Raw genomic sequence first — 12,958 nt, forward strand, 5'->3', positions numbered from 1 at the left:
TACAAACAAAATAAATATATTGAAGAATATAAAAACATGAAAATTATACTTTAGAAGTAAATCTAGTATCAAAAATATTTGATTCAGCATGACGCAGTCCGACTGAAAATCGTTCAGATTACCAGCGATTCCGATTACCGGTGGTTCCAATTAACGACTCTCTACTGATATTAATAAATGTAAGAAGAAAAAAAAATTATATTAATTATATTTCGGAAGTTAGTTTTAATATGAAATTATAACGACTAGTGCCATCTACTTTAAAAAATGTTCCGATGCTGAAATGAGATATCTTGGGTCAGCTGGTCAAGGTCAGCAGGTTGCGACCAGAGACATGTCAGAAATAACACGGGACAGGTAAATGGGTTTTTTCAAAGATTCATTTGTCAAAATTTAATTTTACAACATTTACATTTCCAACTTCCCAACAAGCAATGCATATGCAAATCACACTAGTGTCTGTTTATAGAAAGAGTGTCACCATTTTGTATTTATTTTGACTCTGTTCTCAGTCCCTCGAGTACTTACAAGTTTGGTTTTTTTATGCGTGCATGATTTGGGCACCTAATACTCTGTGCCAAATTGCAACTTCTGACATGTACTCCTTCATACCTCCAAGCTAGTAACGCTGGTTGGCACTGTGATTTTATAAACAAGACATAGTTTTGCCAAAAATTTGATTAATACAAGATTATTATAAGTTTATTTACTTACTTAAATATTTCAGCCATTGAAGAAAGATGATGATAAAAAATTGAAAAATGGTGAAGTAGGAAGTGGAAGGTATATACCTTTGAGACAGGTAAGTAAAAATGTTATAGTTGAATTTACATAAATTATAAATATTTAAAATTGTAAATTTTTATTTTAGGGTTATTTATATAAAAGAAGTTGTAAGACACTAAACAAAGAATGGAAGAAAAAGTATGTTACTTTAACAAATGATGCAAGATTAACTTACCATCCAAGTCTTCATGTAAATATAATTTTTAATTTTATTCTGATATATTCTAAATTAATGAGGTCTCATTATATTTGTACTCATATTATATGGATATAAACAGTTTAACACATTAAGCACCATGTTTTGCAAATATGCAACACACCCACCAATTAACGCAGGCTGCATGTTGCATTTCTGCAACACATGACTAGGGTTAATTGGTTGGATACATTAAAATCTGAGCCGTGTTACTTTGGAACGAAATGCTTATCATATAAAAATAATGGAAATAGAGCATGGTCTGTGAGAATGGAAACTGCACTTGACTCAGTAAATTTTTTTTATGATAGAATAAATTTAATTTTTTTTCCTAGAAAATATGAGAAATATGCAAATCTTGTTTTTTCTGTTTTTCTTGCACAATGAATGTGAATCAGTACAATATCATGAAAATATAAAACACAAAAACAAATATTTGAGAAACAATCTGTATTTTCTGTTAGTGAACAAATACAATAAGTGTGTTATTTTAGAGATTATTTTATTTTCCTTAGGTTTGTATTGGTCTATTTATGCAACCTAGAATGTATGCATTTATGTGGTAGAAGTAATGTTGAATTTAGAACCTGATGAGCATAAAAGATCACAACACATTCAGAAAAAAGTCAATCAAGCCACGTGTCTCAATTCCACAACAAAATTATTTTAAATGGCCATAATTTTTGTGCTATTTTGTCCATAAAAGAGTGTGGCCTGGTGTGATATTTTATGCTTTTTTATTGTTGTGCTTAATGTGTTAAAAAGTCTGTTAACTAATTCCCTGTACTAAAACTAGATCATTTGTCAACTTCAATTTTTTTTACTCAATTAATGTATTACATCAAGTTTATAACTGTATATTCTATTCAATGATGTTGATACATGCTTAAATTAAAGTGTCCTTTTAAGTTAAATTAACAAAAGGTTAACAAAAATTTTTTATCAGTTTAGTGTTGTACAGAAAATCCATATGGAAGACCTATTTAAATAAATAGGTATATTAAAAAAAATTGAATCTTCCAAATTTCATAGTAATAATTATTAATTCATTCATAAAATTTTTTATTTTTGTGCTAGCGTTACAAAATTTTCTTGAAAATTACTTACGTTTTGGGAAATTTTGAATCCTGAAATTATTCTGCACTTCTACTTTAAAGTAATTTTTGCAGATTACGTGATTTAAAAGTATAATAAATTATAGTATAATGAATAAATTATATTCCAAATGGACATGATTAATTTGAAAAAAGAATTAAATATGGTCAAATTATTCAACAACAAAATATATATACATATATAAAAAGCTTTTTACTTATAGGAATCATTTTATTATAGAATATACTATCATTTTATCATACACTATATTGTTATTCTATTATGCTTATCTTCTTTACTTTGCTCATTATACTATATTCCTATAACTTCATCCAAATATTTTCAATATAGAATATTTGATATTCAGTCAATATATTTTTTCTATTATTGTTAAACTTGAAGTATTAGTTTTAAATTATAATGCATAGTTAATTTATAAATTTAAAACATCTTACAATTATATGTTAACTTTAGGACTATATGGATGATATTCATGGAAAGGAAATTCCATTAATGCACACAACTGTAAAAATCCCTGGACAAAAACCAAGAGGGTCCAGAACTCAGGGAACAATTTCTGTTCAACATATAAATGAATTGGCTTCTGATATCAGCAGTCTTTCCTTAGCAAGTAGTAAGTATTTTATTTTTTGTCAATAATACTGACAAAACATCATCAAAAAACACTAAAGATACCGAAGAAATTTAAAAAATTAATGAAAAGTTACACTGAATATATTTATCCAAACAAAAAATTACTTTATTAATCATAAATTATTAGCTATATCTACTAATTAATTAAAATTTTAAAATAATTTTAAGTTTACAGTAAATATTGCTCAGTTAATTTTTCATTAGTTATGATATTTTAAAATTTTAATTAAAATTAAAAACTATGATGAAAACTATAACATCAGTTTAATGTTAGGAAACATTGAAAATATAATTAAAATATAGTTCTTAATACAACATAATAAGGTTAATACATAAGCTATAAAACAGTTAGCTTATTAATTTCAATTCTTAACAAATATTTTTTTAAATAAGTATTAGATTCTTTAATTCATTCTTAAGTTTTATTTATTTAATAGAATTTTAAAATCTTGATATAGACCAAACTATATTATTTTCCCTGTGATGTCAATTATGGCAACATAGAGAACTTGCAAGACAGTACTAGCTTGATGTGTAATATATAAATGTTATGTGTAAAATCAGTTGTTTTTTGATATGTTGTAATCTGTACACACATTATTAAAATTTCATTAGTCTCTACTAACAATTGATGGGCTTTGTGGAAAAATACAAAAAACAAGTTGCATGAATCCAAATTTGTTATTAGTATCATTGATTCCCATTCTAAGAAACTTTCACAATTCCGTTGCATATTCTGATGGGCTATACAACCCACATTAATAAAATGATGCATATTAAAGTATGGAAAAATATTTTTTCCCTCAACTTTCTAGTGTGGAACTTCCTATATGCCATTTTTCTACCAAACCCCTCTATTATAATCCATATAATAATTAAATAGTTATTATTCAGTAAAACTGCATTTGTCATAAACTACAACATACACCTATAAATGCAGTGCCAATTTCAATTTTTTAAACGTTTTCAGTTGTTTTAAACACCCTTCTTACAGATAAAAACCTGCAATTTAAAAATAAGAATGAAAGGTGTCCTTTGGAACAATTTGTTTCAAAATTTTAGCCTTCTGGATGCTGTCGTTGTGTTCTTTAATCCATGATGTTAATGACCAACTAGTAGTACTGATGTAGTACAGGTCTCACTAATCCTACTGTCCTTCAGTGGTATTTCCTGGAATTTACATTGGATCGATGGGCTCTTTATATAGTTGGGTTTCTTTTGTAGGTAATTTTCTTCTTCATAGCTGCTGCTATCTTTTTGTATATATATTGTGTAGAGGTGCTATATATTCAATCACTGTGTATTCAACTTGTGTGTCCCTTCCTTGAATCTCTTTCTTATCTAACTTTTGCTTCTTGATCATATTCTTAATTGTTTGAGGTTTGAATCCTAATTGTTGTCCAAAGCTTTTACATATTTCAGCTCATATTCTAAATTTTCTAAATACTGTATGTTTGTACAGTATACCTGGGCTTTTCTGATGAGAGCCCGTAATGCTGCTAGTTTATAGCTTATCAGGTCATGGTGTGAAAAGCGAGCTGTGAGTTTGTTTTCTAGAAATATCTGTGGCTATAGCTCCTCCCTTTAGTTTGAATGAAACATTCAGGAAGTGTGCATGTGTGACACTTTCTTGCTCTAATTTTATTTTCAATTTGTATGAGTTGGCATTGATATCATTGAACTGTTGGATATTGGACTGCTATCTCCATACTGTCAATATATCATCTATGTATCTTGCATATAGGACAATGTTTCCATCATATTTAGGTAATGCCTTGGTTTCCAAAGATCTGAGTACCATTCTGTAGAGGAGGGGGCTTTCAATGAAGACTCCTCTGTTTTGTATGTAGTACGTATTGCTATTGAATGCAAACATGGTTTACTTCCATGTTTTATTAAATTTTTAATTGCATATTTTAGAAAAACTTCTTATTCCATATTATAATGGCAAATGCAAATTCTAACCTTTTAATTATCAGTAAGGTTTTACAAGAAAAACATTTTTGGCTGATTTAAACAATCACCATTTAGTTAATGTGAAAAAATAGAAAGTGTGAAAGACAAAAGTTGTTAATGGAAGCAAAATCATAGTCAATGAAACTGAAATTATACTGCAAAATTATCAATGGATTAAATATTTTCACAATGCAATGAGAAACAGCTGCTAGTTTTTGCATAAGATTTGCAACATTGCTTCTGTGAAAACTAACAATGCACTTAAATAAAAGCAAATCACTGCATGTTTTCAAAATTGAAACTTGACTAGATATTTGCGAGATAAAACACTTGTTTAATGTAAAATAAAACAATGTTTATGCTGGCAATACATATGATATGCATACCTTTAGTACTTTATTTAAATGTATATAATTTATTTAATATAAAAATATATAAGAAATGTAAATTTTTTAATAAAACTGAAAAATTCAAACTTAACTATCTTTATATATAGTGTTTAAAAATAATTTAATCATGTATTATTTTTTACAAATTTTAGTGGGTAAGATATTTTCTGAAGTTGTCATTTTGAGAGCTGCAGATTAGAATATTGCAACAAAATATTAGACTGGACAATTTATATTTTATCAGTTGAAAAAGCTAATTGCCAGTTTTTCCTACATTGAAAATTGATATATTAATTGACATCATTTGTCTATATTAAAATACTTGTAGCTTTCAAAATGGTTTCATTGATATTTCAGTTTGATTTATCATTTCAAACAATGTTTTCATTATTTTATTCTAATGAAATCGTGTTCTAATTTACGTTGTTTTATATTGACACAATGGAGTGACGTTTTTCAAAACACTTGGCATATCAAATAAAGTTTTTAGTTAGGTGGCTAAACAACCTGTGACACAGGTTGTTTAGCCACCTAACTAAATAAAGAGATGAATAATATGCCAAGTGTTTTGAAAAACGTCACTCCATTGTGTCAATATAAAACAATATTTTTATTATATTATATATATATTTGCGTTTTTTTTTATTTATTTAAGTAAAATTTTATTCAAAATAGTTTACTCAATACTATAGGTAAGGTATCCCTTGATTAATGCAGTTAATTAATCCTTCGATGCTACCATGTATATCAAAATCACATTAATCAAATATGGTATCTATGTTAAGTAAAGACTGCTGTTAAAGTCACATTAATTAAAACTTCTGTCACATATATAGAGGATTGCCACAATTACGTTCATGCATTAATCAAATCCCGTGTTAAGCAAAACCATGTTAAGCAAGGGATATCTGTATTTGTCTAAATAAAAATTATGAATTGTATTTTATAAAGTAGACGTTTTATATTAGATCAAATAAAAGCAATAAGAGATAAACAAGCATGCTACTTGTTTTACTTTCCATTTTGAAACATTACAGTAATAATAATTTAGAAAAAAGATTTTCTTGACAAATCTTTGTCACATCTATTTTTCTCCCCCTCTCTGCTTCATTCTTTTATTTGATATGAAATTTTATTAAATATGAGTTGTCATTTTCTTCATTACATTTAAAAAAGTTTTATCATAACTAAGTTGACATAATACAAAACAAAAGTAATTTTATAAATATAAAATCATGATCAATATAAGCAACTTACTAGAACACCTTGTGAACTTGCAGCCCAGTTTTTATTACTTCTTGACGTCTTGTGGGTCTGCTTGTGTTCTCTTTTTCTTGAGAAAGTTCATTCAATATGAACGAAAACGTTTGGAAGTAATAAAAACTGGGCTGCAAGTTCACAAGGTGTTCTAGTAAGTTGCTTATAAAATCATGAATTATTTCAAATATTACATACACCTAATAATACACATTACACACAAGTTAATTGCATTGATTGGCTAAGCATCAGATGGATACTTAGGATAAAAAGAACTATGGAATGTAAAAATTTTAAATTATTTTAAAATATACATAATTTTTTTAAAAAGCAAAATAGAACTGTACTGTAATGAAGTTGATATGGTGTTATCATAATGAAAATGATTTCTATTTTGATTTCAAACAACTAAACATGAAAGTAATTAGGGACATTTTAATAAATATATAATTATTTATATATTTATTAAAATGTACTTTTAACTCAAAATATGCTATAAGTATTTTAATGTGCAATTAAATATTGGAAGCCAGAGAGAAATAATGGCAACACTTTTGGTTTGCCGAAATGCAATATTAAATTTGTGTGATTGACATACTCTAGATCAGGGGGCAGTAGCACCCAAAGTGCTACTACCCCTTGAGTGGTGGTGAATAAATCTAGGGGACAAACAGAAGCAATGGAGTGGCAAGGGGTGCTAAAGGGTCCTGACTGAACAGTGACTGTAGGCAAGGAAGGAAATGGAAAGGTTGTCAAGGACCCAAAAGGTCCTTGACAACCTTTTCATTTCCTTCAATAAAATAGGTAAGAAGAAACATTGTGTTTAATGGTTTCCAGATTTGAGAACAATGTACAGTAAGGACACAAAATATGAGGTTCGTAGAAAAGCTTTTCTAAGAATATTTTCAAGCCTATCTCACACAAGGGAAGACAGGTTGGGAAGCATTGTTGTACAGTTGGGGATGTTAAGCATAAGTTTATGGAATCATGGAGGCAGTGGTTTGAAAAAGTTTGGGAATGACTGCACTAGATTATGTGAGATAGATGAAATGCTAATTCTGGTCAGCTGTGTCAGACTTTCTTTTAATGTTTATTCTTAATATAAAATGTAATTTTTTTTTCTACACAAAAGCTCAGACATGGATGTTATATGAGATTGTTGCAAATTTTTAATCTTGTTAGTGAAATTGTAAAAGTTATGTAAGAGTTGCCTGTATATGTTAAATTTTTTGAATTTGAAATTTCTTAATATCCAACTTATCATTTATAAGTTTGTGTTAAAATGCAACTCTCCTACAAACAATGAGCTATTTATCGTGACATTGTCACAATGCTGAGCTGCAATTTTTAATCTTTAAATTATCTAATGTGTGTAAAACAGTACTTAGACTTATCTTTATAAATGCAGTAAAATATTATTTGTTTATATTTTTTGTAATAAATGAGAATACTTTTAAGTGTTTCAAAAAAAATCTGTAGGTGGCCTTGACCTTAAGATTAAAAATGTGCTGAATTTTAAAATAATCATACCCATATCATATTTTTGTATTTTTAAACATTTAGCTTATAACAATTTTTTAATCATATTTTTAATTAATTTAATTTAAAATATATGCTCTCCATTTCAAATTAGTACTGTAGTGTCTTGCCCCTATCCATCATACTTTTCTGTTAGATAATTGGCATGACTCCCTTGCTATCTAACCCCTTTCAGAGAAAAATTTTTGAATTGAAATAGTGTGACTTCCAGTTTGCATTGGAAATTCATATATAGTTTATTGGGGTCTTCCTGCCCCTAAGTTTTCTATATCTGATCTTGAGAATGGTGTTGAATAAATGAAATTCAAGATTAAGGAAAGAGAGAGAGACTGATGACAATGGGAATTTATAGGTCTACAATTTTTCAAATTGCAGCCCAATAATAATGTACCTTTTTCTAAACTCCCAGCAATACAAGTACATTTGTAGTCTTTTACAACTATTATTGAACTTTTTATAAATAATAAAACTGATCTTATGAAAGGGAATAAATGCTAGCAGTTTCAAATACAATCTAATAATGATGATAATAATCAAGTTACTTTTTGGAAATTTAATTTATTATTTGTATCCACTATACTTACAGGTTTACATTTGAAAAAAGCTGAAACTACATAAACAACACACATGATATCATTTTATGTCAATGTAAAAAAACTTACTGTTTATCTGCTATTTTAATTTGTATAGTGTCCTCTATAGTTTGTTGGAATTGCCAATAATTTATTTAATGTTATGTTCAGTTTCTTATCATTAATAACTAAAGCATTAAATAAAAAAATATTAATATTGTACTATAATTTTATGAACAAATTAATGAAATTAAATAATATTAGTTCTAATGAACCGTAAAATATTGGATGAATCTTTTCATTTCAAATATGAAAGAAATAGGAGAAAAAAAGTAACTTTTATTAAATGAATGCTATCAGATTTCAACCTATTTCTTTTTATTGTAAAAACAAATAGGTTGAGAAATGAGTTTCTTTTTATGACAGATTTATCTGTATGCTAATAGGTAATTTGAATATTTTCATTTTTCTCTCTATCAGAAAGTAAAAACAAAAGTGCACTCACCTCTGAACAGTGTTTATTAGGTACTGTTTAACAAACAATTGAGCTTTGACAATGGGTAAATGAGTGAATATAATTCATTTCAAACTAGCTAAAAGGGCCACTAATACTCAGTGTATTATAACTAGTATAAAGTCTTACATGTGTGTATTTGAATGATAACTGTTTTTATTATAGAAGTTGGTGATGCTAGATTGGCTGCACTTTCGTGTAACACTCAGCTGAAGTTGATTGGGTCTATTAGGAAAGACTATCTTTTGTTTAAAAAAAGGCCAAGGAGTGAAACTTCGGTATACCTCTTTCCTATATAGCGCTACCCTTGTAAAGTGCTAATGAATACGTCCGAAGGGATCTTTCTGTTAAAATGTACTGTACAAAACTTCAGTTCAGCACCCATTCTGTTTAGTGCCCCAAAATAAAAAATTTTTTTATTTATTGAAACTTTGTATTTCATATGATAAATGCTATCTATTCTTTTTAAATTATAAAAATAATTGACAGATTGGTTATTCTTTTTTCTAGTTTTGGCAGTAATTATTAAAAAACCTTTAAATGTTTATTTCCAATTTTCCAATATATATAGGCTTTGTTTTTCAACCTCCAATGGTTCATAAAACAAAGACAAGTGTAAATAACAAAATCAATTTATTACCAAAAGTTAGGTACAAAATAGTTACTTTTCGACATAATCACCATGAAGATTGAGGTATTTGTCTATCTGTGGACGAGCTTTGAAATACCCTCTTCTTAGAATGTTGCTGCCAGTGACTTGAGATGGGTTTTAACATTGTTTTGAAGTTTATCATTAGTCTCAAACCTCTGCCACCTAGCCACTTTTTCTGTTCAGGAAAGTCTCTCGGCACTAAATCAGGGTATATGCTGAGTGTTTAAAGGTGGTGAAGACTTCCACCCAGCTTGGAACTTTTTAATGTGTGAAGATTTCCACCTCTTTCCTGGACAGAAAAAGTGGCTAGGAGGGCAGAGGTTCAAGACTAATGACAATCTTCAAAACAACATTAAGTCCCATCTCAAGTCACTGACAGCAACATTCTACGAAAGGGGTTTCAAAGCTTGTCCACAGATTGCCATGAAGATTGAGGTATTTGTCTATCTGTGGACAAGCTTTATTTATCATTTCCACATTTTGTAGTTGAGCTTCAATGCCTGGCACTGTAGCATACATTGTTAAAGTGGTTACTGGCTAGTTTTTCTCAATTATACATCTGTCTGGTTTGCTAGTTGGAGATCTGTTAGTGGTTTTGATATACTGCAAAGTGCAACCCACTCTCTCATCTGCAATGGGGATATGATATATATGTTTAAGGTTCTTGTGTTGTTTATACTAACTAACCTTTTCATTCTGCAGAAGCATGTAGATGGATGATCTGCATTCATAGCACTCTGTGCTATGAATGCAGACCATCCCTGTGCTTTGCTATGTCTTTTTAAATGTTTCCCAGTCTCTTGTTGTACTAAACAATACAGTGATAAGGCAGCAGCAATATATCAGGTGAATATCTTGCATTTGTAGTAGTAGTACTTGTGTTCTTTTGTGTATCTTTGTCAATTGCCTTATTTCATTGAGGATCGATGTTAAATTTTTATCTGCTCTTTGCATTTAAGTTTGACAAACTTGTTTAAGATATATTGGAGCAGTGTGTGAAAGTTTTTTTTACCAATGCTCTAAATGCTGCTAGTTTATATCCATAGAGGTCATTGGAATGGAAAGTGATAAAATAGGATTGATAATCTGGTTAGATAGATGTTGATATTGATATTGAACCTCTATCTTTAACCAGATTATCAACTCTATTTTATAACTGCCTGCTCCAATGACCCCTTTGGATATAAACTAGTAGCATTTAGAAGAAGTTATGTAGTGTTAAATCTTATGTTGTTAATAGTAAACTAAATTATGGTAACAAATTTAGCTTTCATTAAGAATAATTTTGAAAAATGCAAAATACGGAAACCAAAGCAAAACCACATATTGTGGATATGTTTTAAAGAATGAAAACATTTTAATCTGTATTTTGTTAAAAACAGAGGTTATAATACTTAATTTTTTTTACCATTAAACATTACATTGTACTGTACAAGTCTGTATACAATATGATCCAAAGATCAGTTAACTAAGATGATATTCTGTGTTGAAACTGTGTCCTCTTTTAAATTATATTTTGAGACACCATAAACTGTTGATCTTAGACTGTTGGCAAAATCATGAAGAAAATTCTATAAATACAATCCAACATAATTAATTAATATGTACTGTACATCTTATCAACCCCGTTGTTAACTCACACACCCATGACTGAACTCCCAGTGTTCAGGGAACGGAACCGCTTGGCCACTGGTGGGCCGATTTTGGAATTTCAATTCGAAATTCAATTCAAAAGCTTTGCTTTTCCTATTGCTATTCTTCTTTACTCCTGACAATACACAAAAATGATTCAAATGACCCAGATGAAATACTTATGTTTTTAAATACAAGAGGGTAAGCATCTGGTAAAAAATGCAAAAACATGGTGGACAGAAATCATCTGGCAAAAAATGCAAAGAACCCTTCACTCTCACGTATAGGACAACTAGGTTTTTGAAGCAGCAAAAAATGAATAAAAACGTCGTCTTATATGCAAGTAAATATGGTATACTAAGATATGTTTTTTTTAAATAAATATATAAAAATATAAATATGACTATACAAAGAGAACTTTCCTTTTCGCCATTCACAACATCGGCAGTCCTTAGACGATTCACAAAATCTCGGAGACCCTTTTGTGAATCGTCTAAGGACTGCAGATGGTGTGAACGGCGAGAAGGAAAGTTTTATCTTTGTATAGTTGTATTTATATTTTTATATATTTATTAAATGTAAATAATGCCGGCCATGTACTTTTATTAATTTTTTACTTTAAAATGTTTTTTTTTTTAATAACAGTTAAAATTTATCAAAATAGGTTTTAAACAACTATGATAATGATTGTAATTCAATTATTTCATTGAAAGTATTTGAATCATGAATAATATGCATTTGTTTCGAATACATTTTTAATTATTTATAATTTTACAAATGGGTTTATTAACTGACTTTTGGACCACACTACATAATGATCAACATAAATTACTTCTATATATTACATATTCATAACTGTTGGATTTTTGTTTTCTCAAATACATATTTAAGTACAGAAAATATTCTTTTACTAAAGAACTTTGAAATGAATCTGATTAAATAGTATCATTAAGGATAATTTATAATTTTACAGAAAGAATGGAACATTTGATTGAATTCTTAAATTTATCGAATATTTTAATATATATTGTTTTTCATGCTTGATCGTCTTTTTATTACCTAATTTGTTCCTTTTTGACATTTGCTGCATGATTTTTACCTTTCTTTTTTATTTAAATATTCTGTATATCTTACATCACAAATCTTAATTTTTTTAAATTGAATATTTAAAAATATTTTTGACATTAGAAGTTTCTAAATATTTTTATTTTAAGCAATCATTTTGCTGTTTTCTCTTATTTATAAAAGTGAAAGTTGAATATATAATGGAAATTTATTTTGCTCTTTTTTTGACATTACCTACGAATCTTTAAATTTAAAGTTTTTATTTATGGTTGTTTCTTATTTATATACATTTATTATAAAATTCATTTATTTATTTAGATGTTACTTGAAAATTTCTAATTTATTACAACACACGATACATCAAGAATTGTAATAAAGGCAAAAGAACAATTTGTTAGCATGAATTGTGTGCATGTTCTGTGCATTCTATCTCACCTAAAGAAGACATTAATGCAATGCTGAAAGTTTGATATTAAATGCCTTATTTAATATCAAACTTTTAGCATTGTATTAATGTCTTCTTTAGATGAGTTAGAATGCACAAAACATGCACACAATTCAAAAATATTTTTTTTAACACATTTAAAGAGAATTTGGAAAAGATCATTTAAAATGCGGGATTAAAGCACAAAAACTCTTTTTAAACTTTTC

General features: G+C 28.2%; 1 protein-coding gene across 1 annotated transcript in view; it reads left to right on the forward strand.

The window, feature by feature from the left end:
• CenG1A (Centaurin-gamma-1A) overlaps nt 1-12,958 on the forward strand; it is a 121,128-nt gene that overhangs the window by 89,766 nt on the left and 18,404 nt on the right. Inside the window, exons 9-11 of the mRNA XM_067276506.1 lie at nt 728-802; nt 872-976; nt 2,552-2,711. Of these exons, the coding sequence (XP_067132607.1) occupies nt 728-802; nt 872-976; nt 2,552-2,711 (340 nt within the window). The remainder of the gene's footprint in view (nt 1-727; nt 803-871; nt 977-2,551; nt 2,712-12,958) is intronic.

This window comes from Centruroides vittatus, unplaced genomic scaffold, assembly GCF_030686945.1.
Source record: "Centruroides vittatus isolate TY-2023 unplaced genomic scaffold, ASM3068694v2 contig_7, whole genome shotgun sequence".
Classification (NCBI taxonomy): Eukaryota; Metazoa; Arthropoda; class Arachnida; order Scorpiones; family Buthidae; genus Centruroides; species Centruroides vittatus.